This window comes from Episyrphus balteatus, chromosome 1, assembly GCF_945859705.1.
Source record: "Episyrphus balteatus chromosome 1, idEpiBalt1.1, whole genome shotgun sequence".
In the NCBI taxonomy this organism is placed as follows: Eukaryota; Metazoa; Arthropoda; class Insecta; order Diptera; family Syrphidae; genus Episyrphus; species Episyrphus balteatus.
In genome coordinates this window covers 20,602,703-20,617,726 of record NC_079134.1, presented here as the reverse complement: position 1 = coordinate 20,617,726, position 15,024 = coordinate 20,602,703, and the positions used below count along the sequence as shown (strand labels likewise).

The 15,024-nt window shown below is 30.4% G+C and overlaps 1 protein-coding gene across 1 annotated transcript in view; it reads left to right on the top strand.

Annotated features, from left to right (window-relative positions):
• LOC129908494 (cadherin-related tumor suppressor) overlaps positions 1-15,024 on the top strand; it is a 281,238-nt gene that overhangs the window by 203,942 nt on the left and 62,272 nt on the right. Inside the window, exon 6 of the mRNA XM_055985041.1 lies at positions 11,899-12,841. Coding sequence (XP_055841016.1) covers positions 11,899-12,841 — 943 coding nt within the window. The remainder of the gene's footprint in view (positions 1-11,898; positions 12,842-15,024) is intronic.

Here is a 15,024-nt window from a genome sequence, read left to right as displayed (position 1 = left end):
ATTATTTCAGAACATCAATATTGTTTTGTTATGTCATTTTCGATTGGATCTCCGGAAGCAACCGGAATTATTCAGAAGCCTTCTGAAAATGTTTTATTCGCACGAATATGACAGACAGAACGCTTCTCAGAATAAAAATTCTCTTCTTAATTTCAAAACAGAATTCACTCAAAATCACTGATATTTAAATACCAAATTTCCAAGTAGAAAAGCAAAAAAATTTTTATTTGATTATTCACCAATACAGATAAAAAATTTGAGAATTGAGTGGAAGCGATTCGGACTGTTTTTTTTTTTTTTGGATTTCAGAACGAGTGAATCCTTGAGTGAAACCAATCGAAAATGATATAATTTTTCTATCGGTTTTTTGAAAAAACACTATTTCTATATTTCAGTTATCTCCTAAAAATATGCAAAATAAAGATTAATCTCTTTTCAATTTAATTATATAAAAGTTATGAATAATTTTACTGGTCCGCAACGAATATTGGAAGAATCCGAAATTAGAATTGCACTGGTGCATCACGTTTTTAAAATACTTGAACATTAACAGGTCAAAAACACGCCGTTGACGTCAAAATACATCACCGTGATTTTTGTTAGCCAAAAATACTAATGGAATTTCAAAAATCCATTTTCTCTCTAATTTTTCTCTCAAAGATATTGAAAATATGAATTTATAATATTTCAAAATATTAGTAGGTTCTATTTTTTGACTACCAATTTGGGTACAACTGACAGTGTGATTCGAATTTTATTGAACAAGATAGAAACAATCAGACCAAATCTTATCATAACAAACACTTTTCAGGTGAGATCTTGTTTGTTTCATCGTCAAATCTTCGAGTTTTTTATAATTTCAAAAACTTCACCTTTAACAAACAACTTATCTTTAAATTAATTTAAGTCCAAAATATAATTTTAAATTAAAAATATTATTTTATTAATGAATGTAAAGTAGTTCTAATAAAAAATATTTTCAATTTCATTTATTATAGAACATATTTTAAATGTTAAAGTGCCTAGTATAATTTTAATAAAAATACTTTAACGAAAAACATTTTTCTTTATCTCTATTTATACAAACATGTGAATAAACTTCTATAGTAACAAAAAAATGGTTAACTATATAAAAAACAAATCAATTAAAACCCACTCCCAAGAGAAATAACCACGAGGCCACGACACACAATAATAGTAAACAACTTTCTTATCAATTTATATTTGGTCATTTCTTTCCCACTTTAAAAGTGTCTGCGCGATGCTTTTTCCCACTTCACTCTATACTATTTTGTTTGTCTTAAATAACAACTACAATCTCTCACAAGATATACTCATTAAATTCAGATTAACAGCTTCAGTTAACTTTTTAACTTTTTTTTTTCTTCTCTCTAAACCAATAAAACTACAAAAAAAAAAACAACAACAACAAAATTATCACACACTGCACTCACTCTCAAAATGCAACAATTCCATTAAAAGCCTAAACTCACTGATACACTTAAGTTATATTTTCATCGTCAAACAACTGTAAATTCGGATAAAATAAAAATAAAAAAAATAAAGAAATAGGTATCCATTAGGACAAGTCACTTAAAAAGAAAAAAAAAAAAAAAAAACTTTCATCAAATCTCTATAATGGCGACACTCTACTATCGCATTTTGTGTGCGCAACACTTCACAAATCCTCCAACATTATAAAAAAAAAAAAACCCTGGATTAGGCATCATCGAAGCACACTCACCTCTTTCCCCACATCATCCCGAAGGTAGTAAATGTTGGTATATTATAATCATTGACAGCCCCCCAAAGCAATCGAATAAAAACCAGAAACATCAGGAGAGAATGCATCTCAAAGTGCATTCAAATAACACCAAACGCATGCAAAAAATAACACACAAATATCCTCATCCTATCCTACGAGAAAGCTATAGAACAAGAATAATAACAAGATATCCTTACGAACTTATATATATACGAAATAATGAAGATATCACAGAAATAAATGGACCCGCTTTAACTATAACTACGAGAACCTGGTCAACAAGTGGTTGACGTCGGCATCAATGTGCATATTAATCCTCTCTCTGCAGCAAGAAGCAGCAGCTAGCAAGCTAGCTTTGCCACCATCGCCATCACACAATCATTCTCGCAGCCTCCCTCGACTCCAACTCCACCAAGAGCCTTCTGTTTACCGCACTAACACTTCCTGTTGCACAAAAAGTACAGCGAGTCACAGAAAAGCAGTAAGAAGAATAAAAATCTCAAGACATTTCTTATAAAATAAAATTTGCGAAATATATTTTATTTTCCCTCTGCGAAGAAGGCGAACAAGATAGAAGCTATAGGGCCTAGAAGTCAGGGTATTTCTATTAATTTCTTTAGAGATTTTGGCCATTTGGCTGGGAGTTTGTTGATGAGGCCTTGGCTGCTGTGTGATGATCATTATATTGGTCGCTATCAATGGAGTTACCTACCTTTTGCTAAGCAGCAGCGCAGCGAGATGTTAGTTTGTATGCTTAAACCTTGGATTATAAAAATGATGCTCTCTCTCGCCATCGCCAAAACTAAGTCCACACTTCTTTTGGACACCAAGAAGAAGAAGAAGAAAATGATGATAGTGTGTTATAGTGGCTTTGGTCGTCGGAAGCAGAGCGAGGTGATGGTATGGCCATTGGCGGCGGCCAGCTAGTGGCGGCTGAACGAAATGGCAGTTCTAAAGCACATGCAACCATCTTTAACAGGGGCTTATCTTATCCTTAATGCAAGTTTTAAATTTTCCTCTTTCCTTCGGGTTTTTTCTTCCTCATCCTCATCGTCCACAAGTTTTAAGTCCAAATTGTAAGAGTCCAGAAAAGATGTGTCTTTGTCGTCATTGCATTGCATCGGCAGCAAAAGTATATTGGCGAATGCAAATGGCGCAAGCGATCCGTGAAATTGTTGCGGGGTGAGTATGGTGGCAAGCCACAGTCACAGTCACATTGCGTATAGAGAGAAATAATTTATTGAATTTATAGGGTAATTAATTTAATGTGAATAAAACTGTCTTCCGAAAGTCAAATGGTAACACATTCCCGAAGTCTTGTGTGACTCAAAAAAAAAGAACTCTCTACAGATTGGGCATTCATTTGTATAGTTTTTTTTTTGTAGTTTTTTTTTTATTATTTTTGTTGGATAGCTGTGTGTGAATCAATGCTTTTGGTCAGGCTTTTGTCATCATTTCGCAGGTTTAAATGTGTTGTTTTAGGTTTTGGTTTAGTCCGATAGAGATTATATTGGAAGTTGTTGCAAAGAACCAGCAGGCTTGTTTCATTTTGCTGCAATTCTATTTGAAATGAAATACAAAAAAAAAATACTTTAGTTGAGAGTAAAATACGGAAGATTATTTAGTGTGTTAAATAGAAAATAGGGTGTTTCAAGACTTTGTATTTAAGAAATGGTTGAAAAAAGGCTTCACTTAGAAATAAAGCTATCATAATCAACTATTACAATAAAATGTAGATAGAAGTCCCTTTATCACAGGTCACAGAACATTTTTTTAAAGTTTTTTAAAGTAATAGTGGAGTAACTAAGGCTCACAAATTTCAATATTAGGGAACTCGGCCGAACAGCTCTGATTTTGATGATCTTTTTTTTCAAACGTCGGTAATTAACCCTCTGGCGGCACACGGGTGCGAATTTGGCAGGAAAAGAATTAAAGGGTGAAAATACATTTTTTTGAATTGTCAATTTCATCATCAAAACATCAATTTCATATATATGATTCTCTATAAAATAGTGAGACCGAAAAAAGTTCTAGCGACATGAAAAAGTATAAACCAAATTCGCAAAAAAGAGGTGTGCCTACAGAGGGTTAAAAATACTTTAAAGTCTATGGATTAAAAATTGCCACTGTTGCCGTTTTGATTTTTTAAATTTAATTGAAGATTTTTGTGAACAAAAATTTTTTTTTTTTCAAAAATTTTGCTCAAATTTCATAAATTTACTAAAGTCAAAAGATTGTCTAAGCAATGAAAGGAAAACAACTATATGGAAGTGGAGGACAATCTTCCATCGTTTAAGCAATTAATGCAAAATACTTCTCACAAATTGACTTCAAACACAAAAAAACAAATATTTGAAACATAACGGCAACACTTACAATAATTAAATATACATTTTTATAAATCTAGAAGCTTATTTATATTTGTAAAATTAAAATTAAGTAAATTGAGGAAAATGTTTTTGAAAAAATGGTAATTAAACACAGATTTTTGAAAAAAAAAATTATTGAAAAAATTTTAGCATGTCCTTTTTAAAACTTTTTCGTGATATAAAGCATTTATTTTTAAATTTTTTTTGGCCACACTTATTATGATTTCAATTAAATAAATTAAAAAGTAAAAGTATTTTCAAAGAACTTTTTTTAAAAATGAACTTATTTTTTCTAAAAGTTCAACATTTAAATATAAAGTTATATTTTCTTCATTCCATAGCCCTTATTGTTGAAAAATAAATTGCAAAAGTTTAAAGTTCTTATTTGACAAAGTTTTTGAGAAAATCAATTATTTCAATGCAAAAATTCAGTTTTTATCAAAAAAATCCGATGAAATTGAAATAATTTTTTTTTAAACTGTAATATATATTACCTTTTCCTCCTCGGAATTCAATAATATTAATGGCCAAATATTTTTTTTTTTTAATAAAATAAATTCATATTTTACTACGAAAAAGTTTGTAAAAAACGTAATTTAAACTTTTTTAAACATTTTTGTTTTTTTTTTTTTCAAAAATCTGAGTTGAGGACCATTCTTTCAAAAACCTTAGTTAAATTTAGTGGCTTTAAATTTTACAGATAGATATGAGGTTTTGGCTTTTTAAAAATGTGTGTGTTAATATTGTTGGTGTTGCTGTTGTGTTCAAAATATTTTTTTTGTGATTGTCTTTTACTTCCGCATATATTTTTTTTCCTTAAATTACCTAGAGAATCTTTTAATATCAATTATTTTATGAAATTTAAGCAAAAAAAAAAAATGGTTTTCTTCAAAAAAAATTTAATTTTTATTTTAAAAAATAATACGTCAACATCGTCAATTTTTAACCTATACACTTTAAAGTATTTTTAATTACCGACGTTTGAAAAAAGACCATCAAAATCAGAGCTGTTCTGCCGTTTTTCCTAATAATTTGTTTTAGTTACTCTACTATTAATGATAATTAAAATTTTAAAACCATATTTTTATAATCAGGATGATTTTTTAATATATCATTTTTTTTTTTGATATTTTATTATCAATTTTTTTGAAAAATATTAAATAAAAAACTCTTAATGTGTACTAATTTAAAGGCGTTTTGTGTTTTTTCAAAGTAAAATGTATGATTGACTGAGAATATTTGATCGGCAATAAGATTTTACTATATTATTATATCACCTATAATTACGGTGACCATCCGTCCCGGTTTACCCGGGACTGTCCCGTATTTCTCCAGCTTGTCCCTGGTTTTTATTTAAGAAACCCGGGACGTATAAGCGTCCCGTATTTTGTTATTTGTCCCGTGATTGTCCCGTATTTGGACATTCTCTGATTTTTGTATTCAATATTTTAAATACTTTGTACGGAAAACAAGAAAACAGTGGCTGGAAATTAAAATTTTTCTAATTTTTCGGATAAAGCATTAAGCATAGTACGCAGCTGAAGCAAAACGAGAATTGTTTTAAGTCTCCAAAGTCAAAAAACTTTCGCTGCAAGAAGAATTGCCTGGACAAATAAATGGGAGTGACACATATATTCTAGCACAGGTAAGAATTTCGTTACGTAAGCTGCGTACTGTGCAACGAAAAGCAACATTTTGTGCTGGTTTTGTATGAGAGTTTAGCATCTAGAGTAGGATTTAGTTTTTTTTAAATGTTCGTCAATTATTAAGTTCCAGCTTCTGTTTGTCAGTTGCTACACTAGGTAAAATGTTTTCGAATAAAGAACATGTTAAAAGTTGTGTTAAAGATCATGAAATTTCAAAATCATTTAAAATAAAATTAATATGTTAAAAAACAGCTCTCCCGATTTTGATTAAAAAAATATATTTTTTTAGAAGTTATTAACAGACATTATTATAAAACCATTTTCTTGATTTCTGACTTCGTAAACGACTTAAATGATTTCAACAAAAACGCTCCCATAAAATACTTTAGGAAATCTTGATATCAAAATAAAGAAAAATTATGAAAACTCATTTAAAAAAATTTAATTTTTTTGAAAAATCGATATTTTCAAAACGATCCTACGAATTTTTTATCTGTCCCGGGTTCCGCTTCCAGTAAGATGGTCACCGTACCTATAATAGAAAATATAATATTTTGAAAAAAGAAAGAAAATACTGAAAATAATAAAAATAATAAAAAAGAAAAACAGAAAGAAAAATCATTATAATAAACTAAAACGTAAAATCTTGTAAACATTAATATTTTAATTGTCAAAGTGAAATTTTCACTATTTACCTAAAATTAAAAAATGCCAAAATGATATGATAATCATATCAAAATTGATATTTTAATTGTTGGACGACTTTTGTCACTCAAAAATGTTAATTTGATAGCTGTTATTATCAAAAAATTTTTTCGGTGTAGAGTTATTTAATGGGTGCAAGTATGTCAGGGTTTCTGAACCTGCTCACTTATACTTGAATCCTTAACTTAACTTATATTAAAAAAAAAAAAAATCAACACATAAATCATTTTTGAAAGCCGCTGTTTTTGCTCAAGATTTTGTTTTAATTCGGCCTTGCTTCCTGGGTATTCTATCATTTTTACTGTAATTTTTAATTTAGCTGAAAGAATCGGCCGACCTCAAGAAAAGTCAGGTGTTTATTTCAACAAAGTTTTAAACATACAACAGTGTACTTTTAGTATTTCTCTCTTAAGTCGTAAATAATGTGTGACAAAAAAATAGATTTAGTAGGGATTATTAAACATAGTAGGTAAAGCGTTTTTTTTTTTTCAGTACAACACAAAATCTGGATTTACGGACAACACACAATTTTTTGGAAATTCGTTGTTTAGAAATTGTCAATATAAAAATTACAATTTCTTTTTATTTTTTTTCTACATATATAAAAGTAATTAAAATAAAATTAAAACCATTCGTGTTGAGTGACCTTTAGAATTATCATAGCAATAGTTTGATTTTTTTTTCCAATTTGGGCAGGGCATGGATCAGCATACCAACGATCTTTGTTTAGTACAGAAACAATCGTTAAACCTTGAATTTTTGAAGAAAAAAAATTTCATGTCTATTAAACATTTTTCAAGAAATAGCTTAGTAAAACTAATGTTTGGGAAAACTTCATTACTAACAATCTAATGATAAAATTAATGAACCATTCTTATGAAGATAGAATGAAAAATAAAAATAAATAAGTGTTTTCTCTAAGGCTTAACTACAGTCGTTTACCTAAACAAAAGAGCTGATATGCGAACTTTAATTTGTTTTATTTTTCCTTACCACCTACTTGAAAATGCTTAGCTAATCATCTTCTACTTACTTAAATTGGTCCTGCAAGCGTAAGGTCTTAGACTTGGTTGATAACAGTTTTGGGTGATTGGAAATGTCACAATTACCGGTACAATAGCGATATTTGCGATTTGATCAAAATTGAAAAAGTTGTTTTTTTTTTTCTAGAAAATGTGTACTACCGAAAATAAGGTCTTACTTTTATAACAAAAATATTATATATTTAATATGCTTGCAATAGAACCGTTGTCCTGACTTTTTTGTAAAAAATACTTACCAAGTACGATTGAAGTATTTTTTTACAAAAAAAAATATATAAAACATATCTAATTAGAGGTATTTAAATAAGAAAATCTTTGTTTGTTTACTGACCAAGAAGATTGAAATTTAAGTTTTGTTCACCCTGTGAATTTGTATTTTAAGAAAGAAAATTTTAGAAAAAAAAAAATCCCAAACGCACACACATTATGCAAATGCGAAAAATTTGGTTCGATTTATTTTGTATCTCATCTCATTTGGGGGGAATCGGCAATTGAACGAGGTGTTTTTTTCGTTTTTCGTATATCTTTTTTTTAGTTTTTTTTTTATCCATTCGGATAAGAGCGTGTATCTTTGAATCTCTCGCTCTCATAGTTAGTGGCAGATAATCTTTCACAGTCACAGATACATGTTGCGATTATTAATGAAGTTGTTTGGTATAAACATGTTGTTGGGTTGATGCTGCCGCAATCGCAGTCACAGCTCGCGTATAGCCGCCATATAATTCAGCTAAAACTGCGTTGTCGTATCGTTCCGTCGTTCGTATTTGCGACGCGTCGAACGTCGTTAAAACCCCTTTCGCACCATAAAGCGGGTGTGGTGTGTATTTTTTTTTTTTTTTTTTTATTTGTTTGTTTATTGCGTTTGCATTTGAGATTCTGACTGCGATATAAAATTAAATCTAAGTGGATTTGGTTCTTTTCTAAGGAAGATATCTTTTCCTAGAGAGATGAACCAAGTCACTCTTTAAGTTAGAGGTCCAAGAACCAACAACAACAACCTCAGCAGGGAGGGAGCCGACAAGAGCGTATCCGGGGCTGGAATGTGTACAAAATGAAATTGAATAGGAATCACTGCTAATCTCTGAGGTGATGTTAAAGATTTATCATTTGTTCGTTACGTCTTTGGTAAAGTATAGGGGGCGCGCGATTTGCAAATTTTTAAATTAAAAAAAAAAAAAACAAAAACAAAAATACAAACAAAATTGAATGAGGATATAAAAATTGAGTTTTTGTTGTGGTTCGTTTTTTCTTTCTTCGTCTAATTAATGGAAGAGGTTTCATGAGTTGAATTTTAATTCGAACTATCTTTTGCGTTTTGTATTTTTTATTTATTTATTATTTTTTTTTTTTAAATAAGACTTTTTGCATAATAAATGGAAATCGATAGTATAATTTGGATTCAAAATGTGAGTCTTTTAAGTGCATGTAAGGCTTTTAGTAACTCTTAAGGAGATATCATTTAATTAAATTGATTTTTTTTGGCCAAAGAGGAAAAGAGTGAATAGATAAACGGACAGATGGATTAGCTATTTTCTTTTAGATATCCACCGACAGGAAAAGGAGTTTTGTGAATCTTTAGTTTCGCACGTGGGTTTTTTGAATATTGGATGCTTGTTTTCAGATTCGAGAGTAAAAAGCAGAAAGTGAATGAACTTGACAAAATTATTATTGAATTACTCAGGTATTGTGATGATAATTTGACTTGAAGCATAAAAATTTAATATAAATATTTACAAATTATTTTTTTTATTAAAGTAAAGGAAGTTAAAAAAAAAATCAAAGAAGATGTTATTCTTAGAAAGTGTATACCTCTTTATTATACCAACGGGTAGCATGAATAAAACCACGTTTTTGAATTCTCACTTTTTTTTGACAAGAAATCAAATCAAAAGAGCAAGTAAAAATTTTTTTTTATTTCAAAAATCGGGTGTTACAAGCAATAATCACAAAAAGTTTTCTATTTTTTACTATTCCTGGGAAATTCATGTTAATAGTTAATTTTATCAATAAAGTCCCATTTTCTTAATAGGGGGCCAATTTCATTTCTAATTACATTAAATATAATTTGATGTCGTGCATTTTATTTTAAGTTATTTAAAAAAATACTATTTTTTGAAAATTCAATGAACATATAGATTTTGTTTGCACAGAATCTATCTAGATCATGAAAGACAAGACATTATATTCCGGCAACAAGCCCGAGAGCAAACCTCACCCATAAAAGAAGGCTAGTAGTCTAAGATGACATTTTACAAAATTAAAGTGCAATAACACTGCAAAAAGTGTCTAGCTCCGAAATAATACTTTCTTCTGCGATACCAGAAGTAAAGTTCATGAGGTTTTCCTTTTTGCTTTAACTTTAAAGATGCACCAAAAAAATCATACCTACTTTTTTGATTTGGAAGTATAACCAAAGTTCTCTAACGTATATGTTGAGATGAAAGAGTGAATTGGAAATCAGTCGTCTGGTAGGTTTTCTTCTGTAGCCTGACTTAGAATAAAAACGGTGATTTTCCAGGTTTTTGTTTGAAAATTAAAAACGTTTTAAAGAAAAAGTTTTATCCACGCTCTGATGACAATGTTCTGCAAGCAAATCGTTCTTTTAATGAAACTATACTTTTCTTAAAAATTTTTGTGTACTGATTCTGAAGTCAAAATTGGACTAGCACTTAACGTTTTCAAAATATTCCCGTTAGAAAATCTCGAAAACCCATTTTTTTGCTGTTTTCGAAGCAATATTTTGGCGTGATGTAAATTTTTTCAACTAAACTAGTCACGGTGTATAAAAGAACTTATTTATCAAAATTCTGACGAGCTAGATTTTTTTTAACTTCGGATTCGAACTCAGCACATCAAAAACCATAACAAAAGTATACTTTTGTTCCTAGGAGAGACAAATTTTAAGATTTAGAAGGCAGTCCCGACTAACAAATTTACTTCTATAAAGCTTTATAGGTGTTTCCGTAGCTCCTGTAAAGCTTTATAGAAGGGATATTGTTTGTTGGGGTGTATCGAATTTTTTTGTCACAGATAAGATATTTCTAAATACAAAAATATTATATAAAATTACAAAAAACGTATAAATTGTTTTAATGTATTTTATTATAGTTTTCTTTACATATTTGAGTTTTTATATATAACGGGCGTTGAGATTTTACATTTTCCTAAATTAAAGTGTTTTTGTTCATGTGGAATTTACTTAAAACTGCAGTATTTCAATATTTTTGCTGTTTTTTGTCAACCGAATCTAAAAGGGTTATTTTCTACAAACTACTCATATTTTTCAAAAATCATTTTTAAAAAAATGGTACGTGCTAGAATTTGTCTAAGAATAGATTAAAATTCAGGAAAGTCAAATCTTTCATAATTTCAAAAAATTATTTAAAGGAGAAAAAAAAGATAAATTTTGCAGACCAGAGAGTGATTATACTTATAGAATTTTTAGTAGAAATTCGTAAGGATTCAAAATCAAAGAAGACTTTTTAACATTTTTTCAAGATTTCCTTGAATTTTTTGGGGAAATGAAATCAAAAATCTTAATTCTTATTTTTATAATGCATTGTTTTTGTAGACTTTGAAAGTTTGAAACATTTATTGTGCGGAAAAATATACAGGGATTCCTTTTATTCAAGTTTTGGCATCAACTCTTTTGTTTTTTGAATCTTATGATAAATATGGTTTCAACTCAAGCCAAGTCATAAACACCTCAGGATTTTATTTTTTATGTATAGGTACTTAACGTATGATTACTGGACTTGAAATTTACACACATATTGTCGCTGTTTTAGAAAACCGGTAAAACTCAAAAATCCTGATTTTTTGGTTATTAATGGAAACAATACATTCTTAATTTTTTTAAACTCAGTATAAATTTAAATAATTTGCATCCTATCAAACAGCTCATTCTTTTTCTTCAATTTATAAAAATAGTATGGAATATTGACAAACTTGGACATTTAAAACAGCTTTTCTGAAGAATTAAGATTTTTGAGTTTTGCCAGTTTTCCAAAACAGCGACGATATCTACATAGAAACAACTGTATTTTTAGGCTTGTCAGATTTTCATTGGCCCTTACTAATAGACACGAAATTACCAAAATTCGAAACTCTACATTAAAGTAATTGTCTTTTTATAAAAAAAAAAAAAACGGACTATAAAAATATCAGAGGTGGGCAGTAGGCATTTGTAAATATTTCTGCATGAAATAATTTATAAGAAGAAAATGTCTCAAAGAAAAAATACAACAATATTTTTTTATTTTGTTTAACAAGACGCAAGAACCAATTTATCTACTATTATTATTTATTATTTTCAATAAATTTTTCTACTTCAAAATTTTTTAATTCCAATTTATCACTTTTTCCTTCAGGTGACTGTTGTCCTAAAAGACGTCAACGATGAATCACCCATCTTCACCTCAGCCAATGAAACATCAATAATGGAAAACATCGCTGTCAATACCGTAGTAATGGCTGTCAAAGCCATTGACCGTGACGAGGGTCGCAACGGCTACATCGAGTACATCCTAGCTTCCGAACAATCCGTACCCTTTACTCTTGGCCCAGTTGATGGTTTACTCCGTGTCGCCGGTCGTCTAGATCGCGAAATACGTTCCAGTTATCTTCTGAGTGTCACAGCACGTGACCGTGGTGAACCACCACGTTCAACACAAACTCAAATCTCTGCCAAAATTCTCGATGAAAATGACAATAGCCCAGTATTCGACCCAAAACAATACAGTGCCTCAGTAGCAGAAAATGCCAGTATTGGAGCAATGGTCTTACAAGTTTCCGCAACCGATATTGACGAAGGCTCCAATGGCAGGGTGCGGTTTTCTATAGCAGCTGGTGACAATAATCGTGATTTCAGTATTAGCGAGGATTCGGGTGTCGTGAGAGTTGCCAAGAATCTAAATTACGAAAGGAAATCTCGCTATGTTTTGACCGTACGTGCTGAAGATTGTGCTGCCGATGTTGCTGCTGGTGGAGCAGCAGTCGAAACAAGATATGATACTGCTGAATTGACTATCGTCATCACTGACATTAATGATAATCCGCCAACATTTTTGGATTCACCTTATCTGGCTTATGTTATGGAGAATGTTATACCGCCGAATGGAGGTTATGTTATAACAGTGAAAGCCTATGACGCCGATACACCGCCATTTAACTCACAAGTTCGTTACTTCCTGAAGGAAGGCGATGCCGATTTGTTCCGCATTAATGCATCAACTGGCGAGATATCCTTGCTGCGTGCTTTGGACCGTGAGATGCAAGCTGAATATACACTTACCCTTGTTGCTATGGATACTGGTAAGTTTCTTTAAGAGTCTTTTTTTATAAGTTTTAACGGAGGAATGAGATTGTGAAGTGAAATTACACACGATACGCAAATTTAACAATTCGACCCCTAAAGGGATGAAATCTAAACCAGGAGAAGACCATCGCTCATAACGACCATGAATTCGAATTCGAGTTCGAGTGTTACCTATTTTCCTTCGGCCATGGCCAGAACCATCTTAGCCATATTTTTTCTTATATGCTGCAGCAGCAGCAGCAGCAAACAGCAACACACACATGCGCATTTACAAATTACTGTAATTACCCGAACGTATTATCTTAAGGCCACAGAATTGAGTATATTCTTCAGCTTGAAGAAGATGCAAGCATCCATAGGAATCACGATTCTGGGCGCTCTCGCTGTGATGCGCAGCACAGCACCAGTACAAGATTCATTCACATGTGCTGTGAGATGTATCTGGATGCGCCTGCTGATTCTTGCGCTGCAGATCACATCTAGATAACATGTTGCACTGTGGTATTTGCGTATTGCCAGGAGCTTTTTTGAAATGTATGTTTCCCCACTTTTAGTTTGTTCGTTGTCGTTGGTTGAATCCAAAGGGGGAAAAGGAAGGGTAAACGAAAGAATTAGCTCTCATCTGAGTGATTTTGCATTCCAAGTTTTGTGCAACTTTTTTTTTGATGGGATCCTTGCCACAGAATGATCCTCGCTCCGTGTGCATTCGAAAGGCGGCTTAAACTCAACCATTAGGGAGGAGTTTAAGAAACTCCAAACAACAACAACAAACAAAATATGAAACCCAACAACCACCTTGGTATGATTTTGCACACACATCTACAAAGCGTTGACGTATATGTGTAGACTTTAGGGCAAAATCAAGTTCGGGTTTTTTTTTATATATTTTTTTTTTTTTTTGTTTCTTTGAAAATTTTTACCCAACTACCATAATTTACTCCCCGCAGCCATTCTTTTGCAGAGAACTCTTGAGCTTCATATTTTTTTTTTTCTCTTTTCAAATTGTTACATATTTTTTGCTTTTTTTTATTCTTAAAGTTGTATAGGTTTTTTGTATTTTATGAAGGCAGTTTAGTGTTATTCGTCGTCTGAGAGACAAAAAAAAAAAGAATTATGAATGATGTCCTCTGCGGATATAAAAATAATGTTCAAAACTAAATGATTACTATAATGATCGTTTGTGTGCAACCGATTTAATCAGTTGATAAATATTTGCGGCAGCTGGAAGTCTCTCATTTGCATATGAAAAATCAGTTTTGGCCACATATAACAGCAAATTTTGGATTTATAAGAAAAAAAAATGTCCCGAAAAAATGTTTGTGGGTTTTTATTATTTTTGGTTGTTGTCATATTTTTTTGATAAATGAGATATTAATTAAAAATGACTTCTTTGGGGCATTTCTTATAAATAATGACAGGGTTATTTTTTTTGGGTATAATCGTTTATTAAGGTTATTTGTAGTTTACTCCTTTAAAATAAAATACAATTTTTAATATAATTAAAGAGCGTTGAGTATCGATTTTAAATGCAAGGTTTCAAACATGTTTTTTTTGCAATTCTTTGAATCTCTAAAAAAAATTCTGATTTATATCCTTCTAGCATCCATTTAAACGTTTTATTTTTATTAACCATACCTATTAAAAGGCAACTACTAATGCTTGTCTGCTGTGTAATTTTGTGTCCCCAACTATAATTCTGTTATAGGAGAGAAATTGGTATCACTGATTTAAAATAAAGAGTAACAAATATCAAGTCAACTATCTTGAAAAAAAAAATAATTGCCCAACAATTTTTTTTTTCTCTAAATTCTGATTTAGGGGTGGGTTTTCTTTTTTTTTAATAATTCTGATTTCGGATTTTTCTTTTTTTAATAAAATAAAATTCGTTTTTTAAAAAAATAAAATAAAATCTGAAATCAAATTGCCCTCCAAAACAAGTTTGCAGTTTTGATTGATATATTAAGATGCATTTTTAGAAAAAAAAAAAATTTCAAACTCGTTGGGGCTGTTTTTTAAAAAAACTAATTTTTTTATAAATAATTTTTTGGAAAAAAATGTTTTAAAATGAAATTGGTATGCCATTTTGTAGAAATCACTAAAAACAAAATTTCAAAAAAATTCAATGTATCGTTTTCGAAAATTTGATTTTTCAAAAAAAATTTTCAATTTTTTTTTTAAA